The 21,930-nt window shown below is 38.5% G+C and overlaps 2 protein-coding genes across 2 annotated transcripts; one reads left to right on the forward strand and one right to left on the reverse strand.

Moving 5' to 3' along the window:
• Positions 1-2,702: 2,702 nt before the first annotated feature.
• On the reverse strand, positions 2,703-6,913 carry LOC145866979 (uncharacterized). The gene is made up of 2 exons (XM_082971035.1): positions 6,901-6,913; positions 2,703-4,359 (listed from the first exon to the last, which is right to left on the reverse strand). Exons 1-2 carry the CDS (start codon positions 6,911-6,913, stop codon positions 3,278-3,280), a joined length of 1,095 nt encoding a protein of 364 aa, XP_082827161.1. The 3' UTR covers positions 2,703-3,277.
• On the forward strand, positions 6,912-14,052 carry LOC145866980 (uncharacterized). The gene is made up of 2 exons (XM_082971036.1): positions 6,912-6,927; positions 12,995-14,052. The coding sequence occupies exons 1-2, from the start codon at positions 6,912-6,914 to the stop codon at positions 13,987-13,989; spliced, it is 1,011 nt and encodes a 336-aa protein (XP_082827162.1). The 3' UTR covers positions 13,990-14,052.
• Positions 14,053-21,930: the final 7,878 nt, after the last annotated feature.

Here is a 21,930-nt window from a genome sequence, read left to right on the forward strand (position 1 = left end):
CTCAGGTAGTCACGACAACCATTCCATTTGCTTTTTCAGGGACTCTCCATAGCTACGAAGCATCTCTCCAAACATCCTCCCAGCAGAACCAAAAATAAACTTTAGTTTCCCAGACAATGACCATGGGATCCTCAACTGTTCTCTAACCTCCCAGAGACCACGGCAAAATCAAGCCTCGCAGGAACTATAGACCTTCCGCTGCTTCCTAAAATATCATTCCCCTCTCAATACCACCCTGTGATATTCTATGATGGCAGTGAAGGAACGGAACCACAAGATAACGTTAGTTGGTAGAGCATGGTGTTTGCAACGCCAGCATGGTGTGTGCAACGCCAGGGTTGTGTGTTCGATTCCCACGGGGGGCCAGTACAAAAAAATTACAAATGTATGAAATGTATGCGTTCACTACTCTAAGTTGCTCTGGGTAAGAACATCTGCTAAATGACTAAAAAGTAAAATGTCAATCATCTGATTAAGCATATTTCTATATGAAGAACTATAGATCTCTGTGAGGAACTACAGATCTCTGTTACTATCCAAACATCAGGTTAAGACTCAGTCACACAACTCTCATATCACAGTCATACAATGCTATTCTCAAACAAACCTAATCAATGAGTTGTTTTTCAACAATATTTTAACCTGCAGTAATATTTTCACATTTCTATCTCATGCTCATCTATACTCGGCTCGCTGCCTCTCAGATCAAAGGTGGGTCCATTTGTTCTGTTCCCGCAGTGTGGTCTCCCTGAGATCCCAAGTTAGAGGGATCCCTGGTGCACCATTTACCCAGGTCACCAGGAGCGGTCACCAAGTCAAGATTCACATCCCCATCGCCAAATGTGGTTGTTAATTTCTTTAAAATCAAATGAGACCAACTTATCACACAAGTCAGAGTTATTCTAAAACTAAATCTTTATTCACTTATTAATTAGGGAGCAGGTCAATACAACATACACATATAAAGTTAATCAATTGAGTGTTCTACAATAATGATGGCTGGTCGACGAATCACCCCCAGATGAAAGTACAAAGGTCTTTTATAGCCAAGATACACCCCTTTCAACCTACACAAACAACAGATGTATAGAACGGGTCACAAGGTTAAGATTTGTATGAAAAATACTTACAATTCTCAGCAGACAGTATCTGCTGTAAAAACAGTACTCTTTGTGTAGAGACCAGGGTCTGGCCCTGGGGTCATCTCTCCCTGGTACCATATAGAACAGAAACATTAACTTATGCTCTGGAATGCAGTCTCTTTAGGTTTTATCACCCAAAAGACATTGTAAATCTCCTGTCAGTGTTTTGCACTCAGTGTCCACTGAAAGTTGACTAGTAACAACAACTGGGACCTAAAAGACACCCACCATGAGACCCACTAAATCTGCCCAAGAAGAGACAAACAAAAGAAAAACCCACACCAAACTTAAAGACAGGAAGCAAACCAAAAAGGTAGAGCAACTAAAGGTGTTGACTCTCCACATGTATCAAGACAACTGGAGCACTGGGCCAGACACTCTTAAATAGAACCTGGACCAGCTCAGGTGAAACACCTTCCCACTAACGAGATGGACAAGCCAGCACAGGTGTAACACATACTGACTAACGAGGTGACACCAATCAGTGCGTCCTACGTGCTAACGAGCTAGACGGGCTAACGAGCTAGACGTGCTAACGAGCTAGACGCGCTAACGAGCTAGACGGGCTGACGAGCTAGACGGGCTAACGAGCTAGACGTGATAACAAGCTAAAGTCCAACCACAAAACATAAATGGAAAAACCAAAGCCTGTAACACCTTCCCCCTTATGACAACAAATATATCCTACATTTTTGTTGGACAAGTTTGCTCACCACCAACAGAAAACAACTTGCTGTCAACAATTAAAAACAAGAAAAAAAACGTATTTCTAAATAATAATATACAATCATATAATTTTTCTCCTTTTTCTTTCTATAGAATCCTAAATCCCACTAGCTTCTAGAACACTCATCTTCCTAAAACTCACTAGCTTCTAGAACTCTCGTCTTCCTAAAACTCACTAGCTTCTAGAACTCTCATCTTCCTAAAACTCACTAGCTTCTAGAACTCTCATCTTCCTAAAACTCACTAGCTTCTAGAACTCTCGTCTTCCTAAAACTCACTAGCTTCTAGAACTCTCGTCTTCCTAAAACTCACTAGCTTCTAGAACTCTCGTCTTCCTAAAACTCACTAGCTTCTAGAACTCTCGTCTTCCTAAAACTCACTACCTTCTAGAACTCTCGTCCCCTTGGAACAAGCCCAAACAAAAATCAAATTGTATTAGTCATGTCTGATTTCAAGAGCAAACTCCTGCAATATCTCGATAGGCATGTTGTTGGATCGGGGCCCAGTCCCCAATGTCATGCTCCAGTACATTTGGGTTGGCATATCTGAGAATGAACCCTGATATTCTAAAAGCAGGATAATGATGGTTGCATCAATAATTATGATGTCTAAATGTTACATGAATTGTAAATATGAAATATGAAAAGCAAATGTACACCCCTTTGTTAATATGTATTGGCAATAATTAACTTAAGGGTGAGGCATGGAATAATAAAACACGTATCTTTTGTCAGGCTGAATGTTTGAAATATGAGGTGATTTGAGACCTGCTTCTTCAGAAGTGGAATAAAGACATATAACACTTGGATGTTGTAAATAAATACTGGAGTGATGTAAGATTGTTACATTTTTTTTTATTATAGACCAATTTATTACACTGCGTCCTTATGTATAGGCTGCAAGTACCTTGAAATTAAGTTGTTTTCAAGTCATTGAAAGAACGACCCGAAAATACATCTTTTCAACTTTCACTTTGAACTACAAGCGAACATATATATAGTCTTATTTTCAACGTCTTTTGAATGACATTTTGCTAAATGAGAATAGCGCAATGTCAAAACACAGTTTTAACGTGTCCAAATCAATAACCAATATGCAGAAACAGTTTGGGATATATTGAAAACCTAAACATTTTGAAGTGTTGCATTTTGATTCAAGTGGGTGACCAACGTGGTAAGTGTAACACAACTCTATTTTTGTTAGTCACTTTTTGTTACATCTCATAAATAGTAACTCTTTCAATTCAGAGCCTGGATTTTACTTTCCACTGAGGCTAATATCAACTGAACATTTAGGGTTCTACATTCATTCCTTAAAATACTGCTACTACAATGTTAAAACATTCTATATTGTGACGTTACTAAAATACTTCCACAATATTAAAAACATTTTACATTATTTCATTGATATCATGAAACAACTCCTTCATGAATTTTCTGATGTTTAATCAGAGATCTTTTATCAGAGTATCTCTTCCCACATTGATTACAGCTATGAGATTTCTCTCCTGTGTGTGTTCTCTGATGTGATACCAGGCTGTTTGACTGAGTAAAACTCTTCCCACATTCACCACAGCTATAAGATTTCTGTCCTGTGTGTGTTCTCTGATGTGATACCAGGCTGTTTGACTGAGTAAAACTCTTCCCACATTCACCACAGCTATGAGATTTCTCTCCTGTGTGTGTTCTCTTGTGTTTTGTCAGACAGCCAGATGTACCGAAACTCTTTCCACATTGACCACAGCTATAAGGTTTCTCTCCTGTGTGTCTTCTCTGGTGTGATATTAGGTTGTTTAGCCAAGTAAAACGCTTCCCACACTGACTACAGCTATAAAGTTTCTCTCCTGTGTGTGTTCTCTGGTGTATAGTTAGATTGCTAGATGTAGAAAAACTCTTCCCACATTGGTCACAGATATAAGGTTTCTCTCCTGTGTGTGTTCTCTGGTGTATAGTTAGATAGCTAGATGTAGTAAAACTCTTCCCACATTGATCACAGCTATAAGATTTCTCTCCTGTGTGTGTCCGCTGGTGTACTATCAGGCTGTATTGCCGAGAAAAACTCTTCCCACATTGATCACAGCTATAAGATTTCTCTCCTGTGTGTGTTCTCTGGTGTTCAGTCAGAGAGCCAGATATACAGAAACTCTTTCCACATTGACTACAGCTATAAGGTTTCTCTCCTGTGTGTGTTCTCTGGTGTTTTGTCAGACAGCCAGATGCACCGAAACTCTTTCCACATTGATCACAGCTATATGGTTTCTCTCCTGTGTGTATTCTCTGATGTATAGTGAGATAGCTAGATCTGGTAAATCTCTTCCCACATTGATCACAGCTGTAAGGTTTCTCTCCAGTGTGAATTCTTTGATGTATTTTAAGGTCTGATGAAGTGTTGAATCTTTTCCCACAGTCAGAGCAGCAGTTAGATTTCTTCCCTGTGGGTCTCTGCAGGTGTTTCTTTAGGAGTTCTGATCTGGAGAGACTCTTCTCTGCCTCTTCAGCATCACGAGGTTGTTGAGGCTCCCCAGAGGATCCACGATAGTCCCGTCTCTCTCCTGTGTGAATGACAAAGTCAGACAGATGGTTAAAGGCCCACAACAGCAGAAATCAAATCAAATGTATTTATATAGCCCTTCTTACATCAGCTGATGTCACAAAGTGCTGTATAGAAACCCAGCCTAAAACCCCAAACAGCGAGCAATGCAGGTGTAGAAGCACGGTGGCTAGGAAAAACTCCCTAGAAAGGCCAAAACCTAGGAAGAAACCTAGAGAGGAACCAGGCTATGAGGGGTGGCCAGTCCTCTTCTGGCTGTGCCGGGTGGAGATTATAACAGAACAAGGCCAAGATGTTAAATTGTTCATAAATGACCAGCATGGTCAAATAACAATAATCACAGTAGTTGTCGAGGGTGCAACAGGTCAGGACCCCAGGAGTAAATGTCAGTTGGCTTTTCATAGCTGATCATTGAGAGTATATCTACCGCTCCTGCTGTCTCTAGAGAGTTGAAAACAGCAGGTCTGCAGGTCTGAGACTGTTTATTTGAGGTGATGCCCAGAGCATACCCGTGAAGTTGTACAACAATTCATATCTGTTAAATTATTTGACAATTAAGACAGTCAAGTTAGCAACAAGTCATATTTAGTCTTGTTTTCACATTAGTAGTAACTACAAATAAGTTATTAAAGTTGTTGTAACTCTAAGCAGTGTGCCAGATGACTTTTGGTCTCCAATATAGGTCCTTTCAGCACGAGGGCAAAGCACACACAATTTGATTACAGAAACTCCTCCCTGCTAATGAGGAAACCACTAGTTATGGATGTAGTATATCTGGTAATGAGGAAACCACTAGTTATGGATGTAGTATATCTGGTAATGAGGAAACCACTAGTTATGGATGTAGTATATCTGGTAATGAGGAAACCACTAGTTATGGATGTAGTATATCTGGTAATGAGGAAACCACTAGTTATGGATGTAGTATATCTGGTAATGAGGAAACCCCTAGTTATGGATGTAGTATATCTGGTAATGAGGAAACCACTAGTTATGGATGTAGTATATCTGGAAATTGAGGAAACCACTAGTTATGGATGTAGTATATCTGGTAATGAGGAAACCACTAGTTATGGATGTAGTATATCTGGAAATTGAGGAAACCACTAGTTATGGATGTAGTATATCTGGTAATGAGGAAACCACTAGTTATGGATGTAGTATATCTGCTAATGAGGAAACCACTAGTTATGGATGTAGTATATCTGGTAATGAGGAAACCACTAGTTATGGATGTAGAATATCTGCATGGAGCAAAAATAGTGAACAATGATTTTAGTTTTTCACAAAGCATTCTGAATATTAGAGCGCAAGATCAGGAGTGCTACTCAAGGAAACTCACATTAAGCTCTGTGTCTATTCACTAATTCACCACCGTGGGGGGAAACTCAGGGGAGTTCTCATAGGCTGACAGCAAATATAGCCTCCATTTACAGGTTGATTATGAGTGCATTTCACACTACTTTTGGATTATAACTGTAAGACTCGCTTGAATCACCTGCTTAATATGTTTGTGTTATTGTCGCAAATCAACTGCTTTATACTTAAAAAAAACACTTCAACTAGTAAAATGCTCTTTGGCTAGCTTTGCCATCAAGCTGACAATAAGGGTTTGTACACCAAGTGTTTAACAAATTGGCCCATAGCTTCACCTAACAACAACATAGACCTGCTGTAGGACCCATAACATCACCTAATAACAACATAGACCTACTGTAGGACCCATAACTTCACCTAACAACAACATAGACCTACTGTTGGACCCATAACTTCACCTAACAACAACATAGACCTACTGTAGGACCCATAACATCACCTAACAACAACATAGACCTACTGTAGGACCCATAACTTCACCTAACAACAACATAGACCTAAGACTATATATTAAATATTTCAAGTGAAACATGGAAACTAAAATGTCTGTCGTGACATTTCATAACCTGATCACCAGATAATTTTGTGAATAATCCCACTAGGCTACTCTTTAATGTGTTGTCATTCTAAATGTCCTGAATAAAGGAAAATAGCTCTGTGTGTTGTACAATAGCCTATCCATCAAGGAATAGTTCTCTACACATTATGAGCGAAGTATCTCTGTATCCAAACAGACTAACGAGACCCTACAGTAAATCAAGCAGACAATAACACATTATAAACATCAATTTGTTAGGGATGTTGGATCCAACATGGAGAACGGCATAACTGTCTTTACCAGAGTAATGAATGAAGAAGCACTTTGGTTGTTGTTGCATGTCGTGATGTTTGTCATGTGACTGTCATTCAGAAAATGATTTCCTGGATCAGCTGATGATAGTTGAACATGTGACTGTAACTAAACAGCTACAGTATTAAGTATTATGTGTAATTGTTGAAGAACCGCGTTAATGACAGTATCCATTTGGGTGTTGTCAATAAAGTTAAGTTGTTTTCATTTATTATTATATCACTTTTCAACGGGAAAAGTTTTTTACAAAATCACTGGAGGGCGTCATGGACAATTCATACAGTACAAAAACATATTCAAGTGTAGAATGCTCTTTTAAAAATCACACATTAGTTCAACAACTGCAGAGTTTGTGTCCCTGTTTTATAAGATAGTACTCACTGTATTTACTGGTGTTAATCAGATCAATGTCCCTGTTTTATTAGATAGTACTCACTGTATTTACTGGTGTTAATCAGATCAATGTCCCTGTTTTATTAGATAGTACTCACTGTATTTACTGGTGTTAATCAGATCAATGTCCCTGTTATATTAGATAGTACTCACTGTATTTACTGGTGTTAATCAGATCAATGTCCCTGTTATATTAGATAGTACTCACTGTATTTACTGGTGTTAATCAGATCAATGCCCCTGTTTTATTAGATAGTACTCACTGTATTTACTGGTGTTAATCAGATCAATGTCCCTGTTTTATTAGATAGTACTCACTGTATTTACTGGTGTTAATCAGATCAATGTCCCTGTTTTATTAGATAGTACTCACTGTATTTACTGGTGTTAATCAGATCAATGTCCCTGTTTTATTAGATAGTACTCACTGTATTTACTGGTGTTAATCAGATCAATGTCCCTGTTTTATTAGATAGTACTCACTGTATTTACTGGTGTTAATCAGATCAATGTCCCTGTTTTATTAGATAGTACTCACTGTATTTACTGGTGTTAATCAGATCAATGTCCCTGTTTTATTAGATAGTACTCACTGTATTTACTGGTGTTAATCAGTTCTCCAGTCTTCTCTTCTTCGTCCTCCTCTAATGTGACAGTAATCTCCCCCTCTTCATCTTTCACTCCATAAACTGCATCCTCCTCTTCTTTTACTGTAACATCCTCCTCCTCTTTCACTCTGAAGGCGTCTTCCTCTTCTTTCACTGTAACGTCTTTATCTTCTTTTTTCACGGTAACAGCCTCACCCTCTACTTGTTGTTGTATTGAAACAGCCTCCTCTTTCACGAGAGCTTCTTTCTCCGTCCAACAGCCCTCTTCTTTAGCAGGAGGAGAGTAGCTTAGTGAGCGCATGGTCGGGGATGTTAGCTAGCTAGGCTAATGCTAACTTAACCAGCCAGCTAGTTGACTTACAACGTAAATATTACATTAAATGGGGTAGCTAGTTGTTTCCACATAAGTATGTTTAAATCATAGTGACAAATAAACCACGAAATTGTCTAAAGAACTTGAATGTTCCGACTTTGTCGGCTAGCGAGCTACCGAGGTGGCTGCAGTTGTTGAAGAAGCGTTCCGTCCACTAGATTATACGTCACACTAGAAACATCGCCTGAAAGACACATATCGCCATCTGCTGTCTGGAGGGAGGAAACGCAGTTGAGGAGGGAAAACTATTTTTCTTCTTCATTGAATTATAATATTATAAAGCAGTTTAGGGAAACGTTTTTTTCCTCTTCATTAAATATGAATATTATATCAACACGTATAAAGAGCAACAAGTGTTGTTTGATTAGTTCAGATTTTTTCTGAGAATTTAAAACAAACTCTACATCTACTCCACATCTGTATTTCTGATTCGGTCAAATAACTAGATATCAAAATAAGCACCTAGTTATTGATATCCTTGATAATGATGAGCAAAAATTACTGTATAAAATAAATAAATTAACTTTACCCACTACCAGGATATTTTAGCCCAAAACCTGGTTACCTCTCTGCTAGGAGGCTGAAACTTGGCCATAAGTGGATCTTCCAGCAAGACACATCAACATCCATGAAGAAATGGTTATTTGGGCACAAAATCAACATTTTCAATGGCCATCTCAGTCTTCGGACTTGAACTCCATTGAAAACCTGTGGTTTGAATTGATCAGGGCAGTCCATAAGACAGACTAAATAAATCAAGGACCTGGAGAGATTCTGTATGGAGGAATGGCTTGTTCGACATTGCAAGCGACTGCCGATTGACTGATCTACAAATTCCCTGTTGCTGCTGTTGAAAGAAGCGTTCCGTCCACTACATTATACGTCACACTAGCATCGCCTTAAAGCCCCACCTGATGTATTGTTACACCATGTAGGAGCAGTATAGACCTAGTCTGTTCATTATATACATCTACATGATGTATTGTTACACCATGTAGGAGCAGTATAGACCTAGTCTGTTCATTATATACATCTACATGATGTATTGTTACACCATGTAGGAGCAGTATAGACCTAGTCTGTTCATTATATACATCTACATGATGTATTGTTACACCGTGTAGGAGCAGTATAGACCTAGTCTGTTCATTATATACATCTACATGATGTATTGTTACACCATGTAGGAGCAGTATAGACCTAGTCTGTTCATTATATACATCTACATGATGTATTGTTAGTCCATGTAGGAGCAGTATAGACCTAGTCTGTTCATTATATACTTCTACATGATGTATTGTTACACCATGTAGGAGCAGTATAGACCTAGTCTGTTCATTATATACATCTACATGATGTATTGTTACACCATGTAGGAGCAGTATAGACCTAGTCTGTTCATTATATACATCTACATGATGTATTGTTACAACATGTAGGAGCAGTATAGACCTAGTCTGTTCATTATATACATCTACATGATGTATTGTTACACCATGTAGCAGCAGTATGGAGGTACAGTGGGGGACAAAATTGTTGACACTCTTGATAAAGATGAGCAAAAACGACTCTATAAAAAAAATTCAAATACTGAGCTATATTGTGTCAAAAATACAGGGAAATGATTTTATACTAATACAATAGCTCAGAGAAAGATATTTAGTTTAACATGTAATTCTCAAAAGGTAGGGGTCTGAATTATTGCCACCCATGTTTTCAATACTCCAGCACCTTCCCCTTGGGAGAATAAAGACACTGAAATGTTTTATGAGATTAGAGAACACATTGGGTGGGATCTTCAAGCCCAATACCAAACCAATCAGGTGGTTGTTTGATGAAATGAAGCTTCAGACGCCATTGATGACGTGCTGCTGATAAAGTGATACAGGCATCGGTACACTGCTTTGAAGTTTACTGCTTATCGATTTGGACGCAGGCGTCGTAGCTCCGGTATCAAAAGTAACATCCCTACTGACAACAAGGCAGCAGAGTCTACCGTGCTAATGCGTTCCCACTAGATATCACAACCACACAGTATATGAAAGCATGAGGTGTGGCTGACGTTTACAAGCTGGAGCTAAATACCGAGCTAGCATACAAACTCTGTAGCACATAGTGCATTGTGGGTAGTTTAGAAGATATCCGGAAATAAGTCAAGAAATATGTAACAACGCAAAAACATAACTGTTTGTACTTATAGGGAACCATATCGTGACTACAACTAGCTTACTACGTCTTTAACCACACTGTGTTGTTACACTAGCGAGTAAAAACGAATGCTTCCTATACTTTAACCTTTTGTCTGAAAATTAAAATAAACATTTTACTCAACTGCGTTACCCACTCCAGTCAGCAGATGGCGGTGTGGGAATTTAAGGTAATGCTGTTGGTGTGACGTATATTGTAGTGGACGGAACGCTTCTTTCAACAGCAGCAACAGTTATTCAGCCACCTCGGTAGCTTGCTAGACAAAATAGCCGAACCAATAAAGCTCTTTAGACGCTTTCGTGTATATTAGCCACTGTGTTTTAAACCCACTTCTGTCGTCTAGTTAGTTATCAGATTTAATTTCATATTTGCGGTGTTGTTGTTATTAGTCAGCTAGCGGGCTGGTTAAGTTAGCATTAGCCTAGCTAGCTAACATCTCCGACCATGAGTTCACTAAGCTACTCTCCTCCTGATAAAGATGATGTTGTTGTTGAACTGATGTGTGGTGTTAGAGGGGAAATATTCAATAGCTACATCAATATTTTGACTTTTAAATTATTTATTTATGGCCATTGAGTCTTGAAGAATATAACACATGCCTCATGAGCTTAGTTCAACTGTTGTACCCCATCAGAACCCCAAATAAGCTTTTTATACTCCAATGTTTAGAAACAATTTAAATGATAAACAAACACTGTAAACACTCACACTCAAAACATGGTTAAAACTATGTTGATATCATGGATGGTCAGTCCTTGTATCCATAGGTCCGTCTATGAATTTGAGAGTAGTTACATTTCTCCAGCCCCATCATCATCTTATTACCAAATCAGTGGTGGAATTACAGCTTTGTTATTGTTTGAACTGCAGATTAATTGGTTGATTGTGTGGCTTGTTTAAAGGGACAACCTAGTTTTTAAACAGAAACAAAATGGCTGCCCAGAGGCTTGGTTTGGTAAACAGCTGAGGGATGGGGGCTGGAGAAATGTAATCACTCTCAAATTCATAGAGGAAGCTATTGTAGAAACCGTAACCCAACACCTAGCGACCTCGTCAAGAAGTTCAGACATCTTGGCGTAACAGTTATAAGCTGTTGACTTGACAGTCGCTGGACCCAGGTTTGAGTTCAGCTCAGGACTACCCCCTGAATTCACTACACTCTGAATACAAGGACTGGCTGGCCATAAGGTCAAAATTATAGTTTTAACCAGATTTCAAGGCTATACAGTGCTTGTTTACAAACAGTGGCGTTTTTCAAGCTTATGTTTTGGTTTCTGATGGGGTAATACAGTTGAAACATTTGAGGCATTTCTAAGTTATATTCTTCAAGAATCAATGGTTATATAGTAAATGGGTCTTTCTATAACTGCCAGTGTAGATTTTCCTGTGGGGGTCAAATTGTTAGAGCTGTTGATAAGTCATTAGCTGTGTTAGAATACTCATACTAACCGTACTATTTGTGATGTTAATTGAGTATATAGTGTGCTTATTGGTCATAGTATGATATAGTTAGTATGCCAAAACCTCCCGGATGTCGTACTAAATTCGCCATAATATGACGTAAACACGCAGTACGTTAGGGCCCATAATGCAATTCTTCAGGAAATGGGCGTGGCTTCACATCGTTTTCAGATTTGAAGAAAATTGCAGAAAATATGCAGCCGAAGTCCAACAAGAGCCGAATCAAATTCATTGCTTTAACTAATTATGACAAATGTTAAGAAAATGTTGAGCAATGTAATAAAATAATTACTTTTCAAATAAGTTACTTTACACGTCATTTTGGCTGACTATTTGCTAGCATGTTATTACAGCAGTATGTACCGGTATGTTAACTAGCTACCTAACGTTAGTTGGCTACTTATACATCAAACTTGCCAGTATATGAACTATATTCTATCTAACTAACTACCCAACGTTTATTGACTTGATTATTCCCGTCATTCTTAGCTTAGCTAAATGGTATAGTCGTTGTGCTTTCTCAATGGACATTCAGTTGCTTTCATAAATTCACTCTGATTGACTATCTACTCTGATTTCAGAGCACTCTCGTCTGAGTACCAGAGTGCAGAATAATGAATTTACTAGCGCTCAACACCCGTTCAATATGTCCAGGTGTCAGTAAACGTAGGCAACATAAACCGTAAATAAATGTTTTCCAGCAGCACAGTTACAGTCACCCTGGATAACATGAAAACTGCCTAACAGCTCTGCTAGGGCGAGTAAAATGGTCAGAGTCTCATTTGTGTCTGGAAGTAGCAAAGATAATATTCAGAATACATTGTGAAAAACTAAAATCTTTGCTCACCATTTTTGCTCCAGGCAGATATAGTACATCCATAACTATCGGTTTCCTCATTAGCAGGGAGGAGTTTCTGCAATCAAATTGCCCTCGTGCCACAATTTTAGCAAACACAGAAAGGGGCCTATATTGGAGACCAAAATTCCTCTGGCACACTGCTTAGAGTTTCAACAACATGAATAACTTATTTCTAGCCTACAATCATCGATGTTACTACTAATGTGAAAACAAGACAAAATATGACTATTCTTGCTCATTTTAAAGCAAATTTCAAATAATTGTAACATTCATTACAGACGTCAATTGTTGTCCAACATCATGGCTCCGCTGTTGGCATCACCTTTTACAGTGGATTACCGCTGTTGTGGGCCTTTAATCATCTGTCTGACTTTGTTGTTCACACAGGAGAGATATGGGACTATCGTGGATCCTCTGGGGAGCCTCAACAACCTCTTGATGCTGAAGAGGCAGAGAAGAGTCTCTCCAGATCAGAACACCTCAAGAAACACCTGCAGACATCCACAGGGAAGAGAACTCACTGCTGCTCTGACTGTGGGAAGAGATTCACCTCATCAGGCATTAAAATTCATCAGAGAACACACACAGGAGAGAAATCTTATTGCTGTGGTGAATGTGGGAAGAGTTTTACTGACTCTAGTGGTCTGACGAAACACCAGAGAATACACACAGGAGAGAAACCTTATAGCTGTGGTCAATGTGAGAAGAGGTTTGCTGCATCTACCAGTCTGACTCTACATCAGAGAACACACACAGGAGAGAAACCTTATATCTGTGGTCAATGTGGGAAGAGTTTTGGTCAATCTTGCCATCTGACTCAACACCAGAGAACACACACAGGAGAGAAATCTTATAGCTGTGATCAATGTGGGAAGAGTTTTGCTCGATCTGGAGAGCTGACAGCTCACCAGAGAATACACACAGGAGAGAAATCTTATAGCTGTGATCAATGTGGGAAGAGTTTTGCTGCAACTAGAACTCTGACACTACACCAGAGAAAACACACAGGAGAGAAATCTTATAGCTGTGATCAATGTGGGAAGAGTTTTTGTCGATCTGGAGTGCTGACAGTGCACCAGAGAAGACACACAGGAGAGAAACCTTATAGCTGTGATCAATGTGGGAAGAGTTTTACTACATCTTTCTATCTGACTAAACACCAGAGAATACACACAGGAGAGAAACCTTATAGCTGTAATCAATGTGGGAAGACTTTTACTCAGTCAACCAACCTGGTATCACATCAGAGAACACACACAGGACAGAAATCTTATAGCTGTGGTGAATGTGGGAAGAGTTTTACTCAGTCAAACAGCCTGGTATCACATCAGAGAACACACACAGGAGAGAAATCTCATAGCTGTAATCAATGTGGGAAGAGATACTCTGATAAAAGATCTCTGATTAAACATCAGAAAATTCATGAAGGAGTTGTTTCATGATATCAGTGAAATAAAATGTAGAATGTTTTAACATTGTAGTAGGAGTATTTTAATGATGTCACAATGTAGAACCCTAAACGTTTGTCCCCTGTTCTATTGATTTCAGCATGATATGGATATTAACCTCAGGGGGAAAATCCAGGCTCTGAAATGGAAGAGTTACTATTGATGTGATTTAACAAAAAGTACTAACACAAAAATAGCTGTGTTACACTTACCACGTTGGTGACCCACTGGAATCCAAATGCAACACTTCAAAATGTAGCGAGCTGTTTTATACAAATTGTCCTCTAACCAGGGATGTACACATTATTCCCAGATTCCGTGTGATTTTTGAGCTGTTCGTTTTAACAGGACGTGCAACCTCATCTCCCTCCTGTCGTACAATTGATTTCAACATGATATTAATGAGTGATGACAAATAAGTGTTGTGTTCCTTTATTTAGTGACCCCTACATTTAAATGCATCACTCCAAAATGTAGCTGACTGTCTTCTGCAGGTTGTCCTCTAACCAGTGAGGTAAAATATATCTCCCATTTTCATGTGTTTTTTTAGTTGTGTTAGTTTCAACATCATGTACAACCTGATTTCCCCCCTAATTGATATCAGTGATTTATTGCTACTTGTCAAAACAACAGCGTTTTTGGTGCTTGTACAGTTTTATAAGGTGCTTGTTTTAAATAATACAAGTAATATGATTATTGTGACAGATGTTTGTGTATGTATTACATTTTATGTTTAGGTTTTCAATTTATCACAAACTGTTTCTGCATTTGGACTACTGATTTGGACACGTTTAAGCTGTGACATTGGGGATATCTCACCTAGCAAAATGTCGTAGAAAATAAGACTATGCCCGACATACAATATAAGTTTGCTTTTAGTTGAAAGTGAAAGTTGAAAAGAAAACAATTTAATTTCAACATACTTACAGCCTAAACACATAGTCACAGTACAATAATCAATTATATGAACAATCCTACATCACTCCAGTATTTATTTACAACATTCAAGTACTAATTGTCTTTATTCCACTACTGAAGAAGCATGACTCAAATCACCTCATATTTCAAACATTAAGCCTGACAAAAGATACATTTTATGCCTCACCATTAAGTTAATTATTGCTAATACATATTAACAAAGGGGTGTACATTTGGGTTTTATATTTCATGTTTAATATTCATGTAAGATTTAGTAATCATAATTATTTATGCAACCAACTGATAATTTTTGGGTACAATTACATTGACATTGTTGCCCTGCTTTTAGAATATCAGGGTTCATTCCCAGATGTGCCAACCCAAATGTACTAGAACATGACATTGGGGACTGGGCCCCGATCCAACAACATGCCTATCTAGTGAACCCTGAAAAGAGAGAGAAGCTGTGAGGTGGGAAGTTACTACGGATATTGCAGGAGTTTCCTCTTGAAATCAGACATGTTCGTTTTAAGGACAATTTGCTGATTGTTTCACGGGTGGGCAGTTAAAAAGTTTTGTGTTTTGTGTTTAGCCAGTGCGTTGCCATGGATCACAATTTATTATGACTGCATGTTTTTCCGTATTAGAGATGAGTTTTGTTTGGGCCACGTTCCAAGGGGATGAGAGTTCTAGAAGCTAGTGAGTTTTTGGAACACGAGAGTTCTAGAAGCTAGTGAGTTTTAGGATTCTATAGTAAGAAAAAGGATAAAAAAATATTTTGATTGTATATTATTATTTAGAAATGTGTTTTTCTTGTTTTTAATTGTTGACAAGTATCGCTCGTTAGTCAGTATGTGTTACACCTGTGCTGGCTTGTCCATCTCGTTAGTGGGAAGGTGTTTCACCTGAGCTGGTCCAGGTTCTATTTAAGAGTGTCTGGCCCAGTGCTCCAGTTGTCTTGATACATGTGGAGAGTCAACACCTTTAGTTGCTCCACCTTTTTGGTTTGCTTCCTGTCTTTAAGTTTGGTGTGGGTTTTTCTTTTGTTTTCCTCTTCTTGGGCAGATTTAGTGGGTCTCATGGTGGGTGTCTTTTAGCTCCCAGTTGTTGTTACTAGTCAACTTTCAGTGTCCCAAGCTTATATTTTGGGTTGGATATTCCCATTAACATTTTAATCAATGGCAATTACTCATTAGTCTTTGTTTCTGTTTTTTGTGTACTAAATATTTCTGTTTATTTTCAATGTTTTTTTAATCTTTTTCCTGTGAAGCCATTTTGTTGCATCCATGTCTGAAATGTGCTGTATAAATAAAGCTTGATTTTATTTGAACATATAATGAACCCAATGACCGACCAATCAACAGACTCTTGGTCCACCTTAGTATGAAAAAACTGTATCAATCCCACTTTTCCAGCCTGCTGAAGGCGTGGTGGAGTAGAAACACCACCCCCGGCTCTACCAGGGGCTTGAGGTGGTCTCCCACAGCTCTGCTTATGTCATGTTCTGTGACCTTGCTGTTCCATTTCTTGACTGCCCCTGCAACACAGAAACACATTTAGTCATATTATATAAAACACTCAAAGTAATGGATATGGAGCATCTATGGCCTCAGTTACACCTGGCACCTAAATGTGACTTCTGTCATCTGATCACTCCAAGCTGCATTAGGTTCAGATCTACCAGGATGGGCCTTTGACACAGTATGGATACAGTCAGGCCACCAAATATGCATCAGCAATGTAAAGAGATGTTGGGAAAAGTACATTATACACAAATGACCTTCGTAATATCAAAGAACAAATGTGTGTGCCTGAGGGGAAATTAACTTCATACAGCCAAAAGGGTGAGAAATTACACCAATATCAGTGGACAATTTGCACTAATGTAAATAAACATAGATGGAACATATTCCCTTTAGCTGACGTGATGAACCGCTAAGGGGACATAAATATTTACCATCTAAACCATGTGTGACCTCTCACCTCTCTGGCTGTAGAAGTGTTCTGCCTAACCAGTCCCTCAACAGCTCTCTGACTGAGCTCCACCCTCACTGGGTCTTCAGAGGAGAGGAAGGCTGAGGAGGGATGGAAGGATGAATGGTTCAGTCAGTCAATAATGTGTAGAGCTGCTGTCTATGCTGTCTGACTAAATCACTATTTTAGTAGTTCATTAAAGTAAATAAGGCTTTATGACTGCTGAATACCAACTATCAATCACTTAGATCATGTATTTCTAGGTAGAGATACATCCTTGGGACGTCCCTAGCCCGTTGAAGTTGACATTTAAAATGGTTAAGGTAGGGGTTAAGGTTAGGGTTTAGGGTAGGGATGTCCCAAGGATCCCAGATAGCATTGACCATTGTGCATTCTTCTGTCTCTTTTACATAGCAGGTGATGGGTTCTGACTTCTGAACTTGAAAATATTAAATATCCTTATTATGTGAAATTGAATGAAACAATAATGTATGTTGATGGTCATATAATGTACAATATTCCATGATGTTTCTATATGATAACAATAGAGTAATATATTTAATATGATGTACAATATTCCATGATGTTTCTATATGATAACAATAGAGTAATATATTTAATATGATGTACAATATTCCATGATGTTTCTATCTGATAACAATAGCGTAAAATATTGAATATACAATTTTTTTAACAGTTTCACAAATTCATTTTAATTAACTTAATCATTATGATTCAACATCAGTTCACCGTCTCACCTCATACTGTATTGGAGCAGCAGCAGCTGACTGCCCAGTTCAACATCAGTTCACCGTCTCACCTCATACTGTATTGGAGCAGCAGCAGCTGACTGCCCAGTTCAACATCAGTTCACCGTCTCACCTCATACTGTATTGGAGCAGCAGCAGCTGACTGCCCAGTTCAACATCAGTTCACCGTCTCACCTCGTACTGTATTGGAGCAGCAGCAGCTGACTGCCCGGTTCAACATCAGTTCACCGTCTCACCTCGTACTGTATTGGAGCAGCAGCAGCTGACTGCCCAGTTCAACATCAGTTCACCGTCTCACCTCATACTGTATTGGAGCAGCAGCAGCTGACTGCCCGGTTCAACATCAGTTCACCTTCTCACCTCATACTGTATTGGAGCAGCAGCAGCTGACTGCCCGGTTCAACATCAGTTCACCGTCTCACCTCATACTGTATTGGAGCAGCAGCTGCTGACTGCCCGGTTCAACATCAGTTCACCGTCTCACCTCATACTGTATTGGAGCAGCAGCTGCTGACTGCCCGGTTCAACATCAGTTCACCGTCTCACCTCATACTGTATTGGAGCAGCAGCAGCTGACTGCCCGGTTCAACATCAGTTCACCGTCTCACCTCATACTGTATTGGAGCAGCAGCGGCTGACTGCCCGGTTCAACATCAGTTCACCGTCTCACCTCATACTATATTGGAGCAGCAGCAGCTGACTGCCCAGTTCAACATCAGTTCACCGTCTCACCTCATACTGTATTGGAGCAGCAGCAGCTGACTGCCCAGTTCAACATCAGTTCACCGTCTCACCTCATACTGTATTGGAGCAGCAGCAGCTGACTTGATCGTTGATACTATTCATCATGTTTGAATCTGAGAGTAAATAGAGCCGACTACACTCTAAAAATGAAGGGTTCAACTGGAGTCGTTCTCAGATCCCCTAAGAACCGTAGGGTTCTTGGTCAATGAAAAACAGCCCCAAAAGGTTCTTCAAAGAACTTGTTAGAAGGTGGGTTCATCGAGGAACCTCCGTTGTTGCTGGACTTCTTCCGGGAACTTCGCAATTACAACTGAAAACGATGGTGACAAGTTTGGATGCGACAACAGTTAAAAAGGTTAAGTTGGGTTGATGTTTGGCTCTGAATATGTCTCGAAATAATGTATTATAATAAAATAACATACTAATAATGAATAACGAAGACAATGATAGTTTTCTGTGAATATCTTCCATAACGTTACTATAGTTAATTAAAGTTAATATTAGAAAGCCGGGTTTGACCGTCGGCGTTGTATGAGCTACAGTACAGTACCGTTAGCTAGCTAGCTAACGTTATGTCCTAACTAGGCACAACTAGGTTTGGATTATTTCCTCAACTATATTCTTTCCCATATATTGTATATCGTTTCCATAAAGACAACATGGCTTTACACTCATTAACGTAAGTTTCCAATCTAGAGCAGTTCTCACTTTTGTGATAATGAACTAGCTAACGTTAGCTTCGTTAACTAACTAACTAACTAACTAACTAACTAAGGACGGTGACCTGTCCAGACCAGATGTTACAACAAACTGAATCGTCAATGGAGGTCTTCCTCTTTATATAACCTGCTACAGCATGCAATACTATTAACTCACAAGGGGGCAGAACGTTACATGTACAATACTATCCCATTGTGGAAACGTTACATGTACAATACTATCCCATTTTGGAAACGTTACATGTACAATACAATCCCATTTTGGTAACGTTACATGGACAATACTATCCCATTTTGGAAACGTTACATGTCCGCCCCCTTGTGGAGGGAAATTAATATCTTAGATGGTAGCTGTAGATGGGATTCAAATGCATAATGGTATTAATACAGTGTCTAGACTACCTCTTTTGTATAAATGCCCTTCAGAATCCAAACACAGTATTGCCACGCAGCAAAATGTTGTGTATAATCTTTCAAGTCAGCCTGATAAAATATTGAACAATTTGTGTACAAAGATATCTTGAAATGTGATATTATGCCTGTATGGCAGTACTGTTACTGTATGGCAGTACTGTATTGGCTAGTGCTTTCTCCAATATGTTCTTCTATTTTACATTACATTGTATGTCGATGCCATATATCTTTCAATATTCATTTAAAAAAAAAAATATATATATATATATATATATATATATATATATATATTAATACTTGTAAGACTATTCTTTGACACATTTTCTCTTCCTTTGAAATTCTTATAGGACAGAACATGGACACAATGCAATTGGGATCAAGAAGAAGGTACAGATATGTTGTAGGACAGCTGCATTTGAAGTGTACATTTAACCTACATAACAGTCAATACAAACATAGAACATCACCCAAAACACCCAAAACAAACACTCCCTGCCACACCCTGACCAAACTACAATAACAAATAACCCCTTTTACTGGTCAGGACGTGACAGCACTGTTTTTCAGCCAGAGACAGCAGAGTCATCATTCACCGTTTTGCCGCCTTCTGAGAGCCTATGGGAGCCGTAGGAAGTGTCACGTTACGGCAGAGATCCTCAGTTTTCAATAAAGAGAGTGTAGAAGGCCAAGAAATGGTCAGCGAGGGCACTTCCTGTAAGGAATCTTCTCAGGTTTTGGCCTGCCAAATGAGTTCTGTTATACTCACAGACACCATTCAAACAGTTTTAGAAACTTTAGGGTGTTTTCTATCCAAAGCTAATAATTATATGCATATTCTAGTTTCTGGGCAGGAGTAATAATCACATTAAATCGGGTACGTTTTTTATCCGGCCGTGAAAATACTGCCCCCTAGCCATAACAGGTTGTAGTTACAGTATACTACAATTAACTAATAGTATGTAGTATATACTCATTAAGTATGTAGTTACAGAATACTACAATTAACTAATAGTATGTAGTATATACTCATTAAGTATGTAGTTACAGTATACTACAATTAACTAATAGTATGTAGTATATACTCATTAAGTATCTAATATACAGTATACTACAATTAACTAATAGTATGTAGTATATACTCATTAAGTATGTAGTTACAGAATACTACAATTAACTAATAGTATGTAGTATATACTCATTAAGTATGTAGTTACAGTATACTACAATTAACTAATAGTATGTAGTATATACTCATTAAGTAAGTTGTATACAGTATGTTAGTATGGGTAGTCAAACACAGATATTCGCCTTTTTTCAATTGTTTTCAATGCCTTTACATTAAAGGAGAAACATACCTACATTCAATAACATTTATACATTGTCTGAAACCTTTGTTTTAAACCCTTCTCAAAGTTGGTGCCTTGCTGGATTTGTATTTTTTTATTTTTTTTTTATTTAACACTACTTGACTTTCCTTGTATTTATGGCAGTGTAGTTCCCTTCAGGGTCAGTCAACTTTGGTACAACATACTATAGGGAGTCGCGACTTCGGTTGAAGGATCTAAAATCACACCTGAAAAGGCCAATGAAATCCGCTCCGGACTGGAAGTCCCGCCTTCCACAGGTGATGAGGGTCAGGCTGGGATTCATTCCTTCCATTATTCCGCTCTTCACCTCGGTGTGAACCGGAACAATTCATGCTACTAAAACATACAATTGGAACACGAGACTGTCTTACGTTGCTCCAACTAAACTGACCCTTAGTGGTAGAGTGTGATCAACCCCTGGACTTTGTGTGGTTCTCATAGTTTCCTAATCACAATGTCCTGGTTATAGCAATGAGTAAGATGGCTAAAAATGAGACCTAGGCAATGAAAGTTAAGACCGAGGTAAAGTTGGATTTATATTCACACATTCAGATATTCAACAGACATTGGCCAAAAGCCATTTAAAATGGTATAAATCAATAACTAATTCATTGATTATCACAGAAACATCAAACTAGATTTATTATATACATGTCTAGCATACTTTTACAACTTTTTTTAAACAAAAATTCCAGTTTTGATTTTATAGAAATACATAAATATATAAAATGCCATTTAAAAGTGGTATAAATCAATAACTAATTCACCATTTGTCACAGAACAAATAATAATAAAAAGTTCATTTGTGATATTTCTTTCCTTAATGCATTTGAGCCAATCAGTTGTGTTGTGACAAGGTAGGGTTTTCTCACTTTCTAGTAGGCTTATATTGAACATATGGCAAATAGGAGTGGCGATGTCGTCCTCTATTATCCTCAGTCATTTTTCCATCCAAGTTGTCAGACCCCGGTGGCCTGAAAAAGAAAAGGAGAACTTCACGCTCCAGGAGCTCAGATGCAATCATTTAAT

The sequence above is a fragment of the Salmo salar genome, unplaced genomic scaffold, assembly GCF_965601325.2.
Source record: "Salmo salar unplaced genomic scaffold, fSalSal1 ptg000152l, whole genome shotgun sequence".
Classification (NCBI taxonomy): Eukaryota; Metazoa; Chordata; class Actinopteri; order Salmoniformes; family Salmonidae; genus Salmo; species Salmo salar.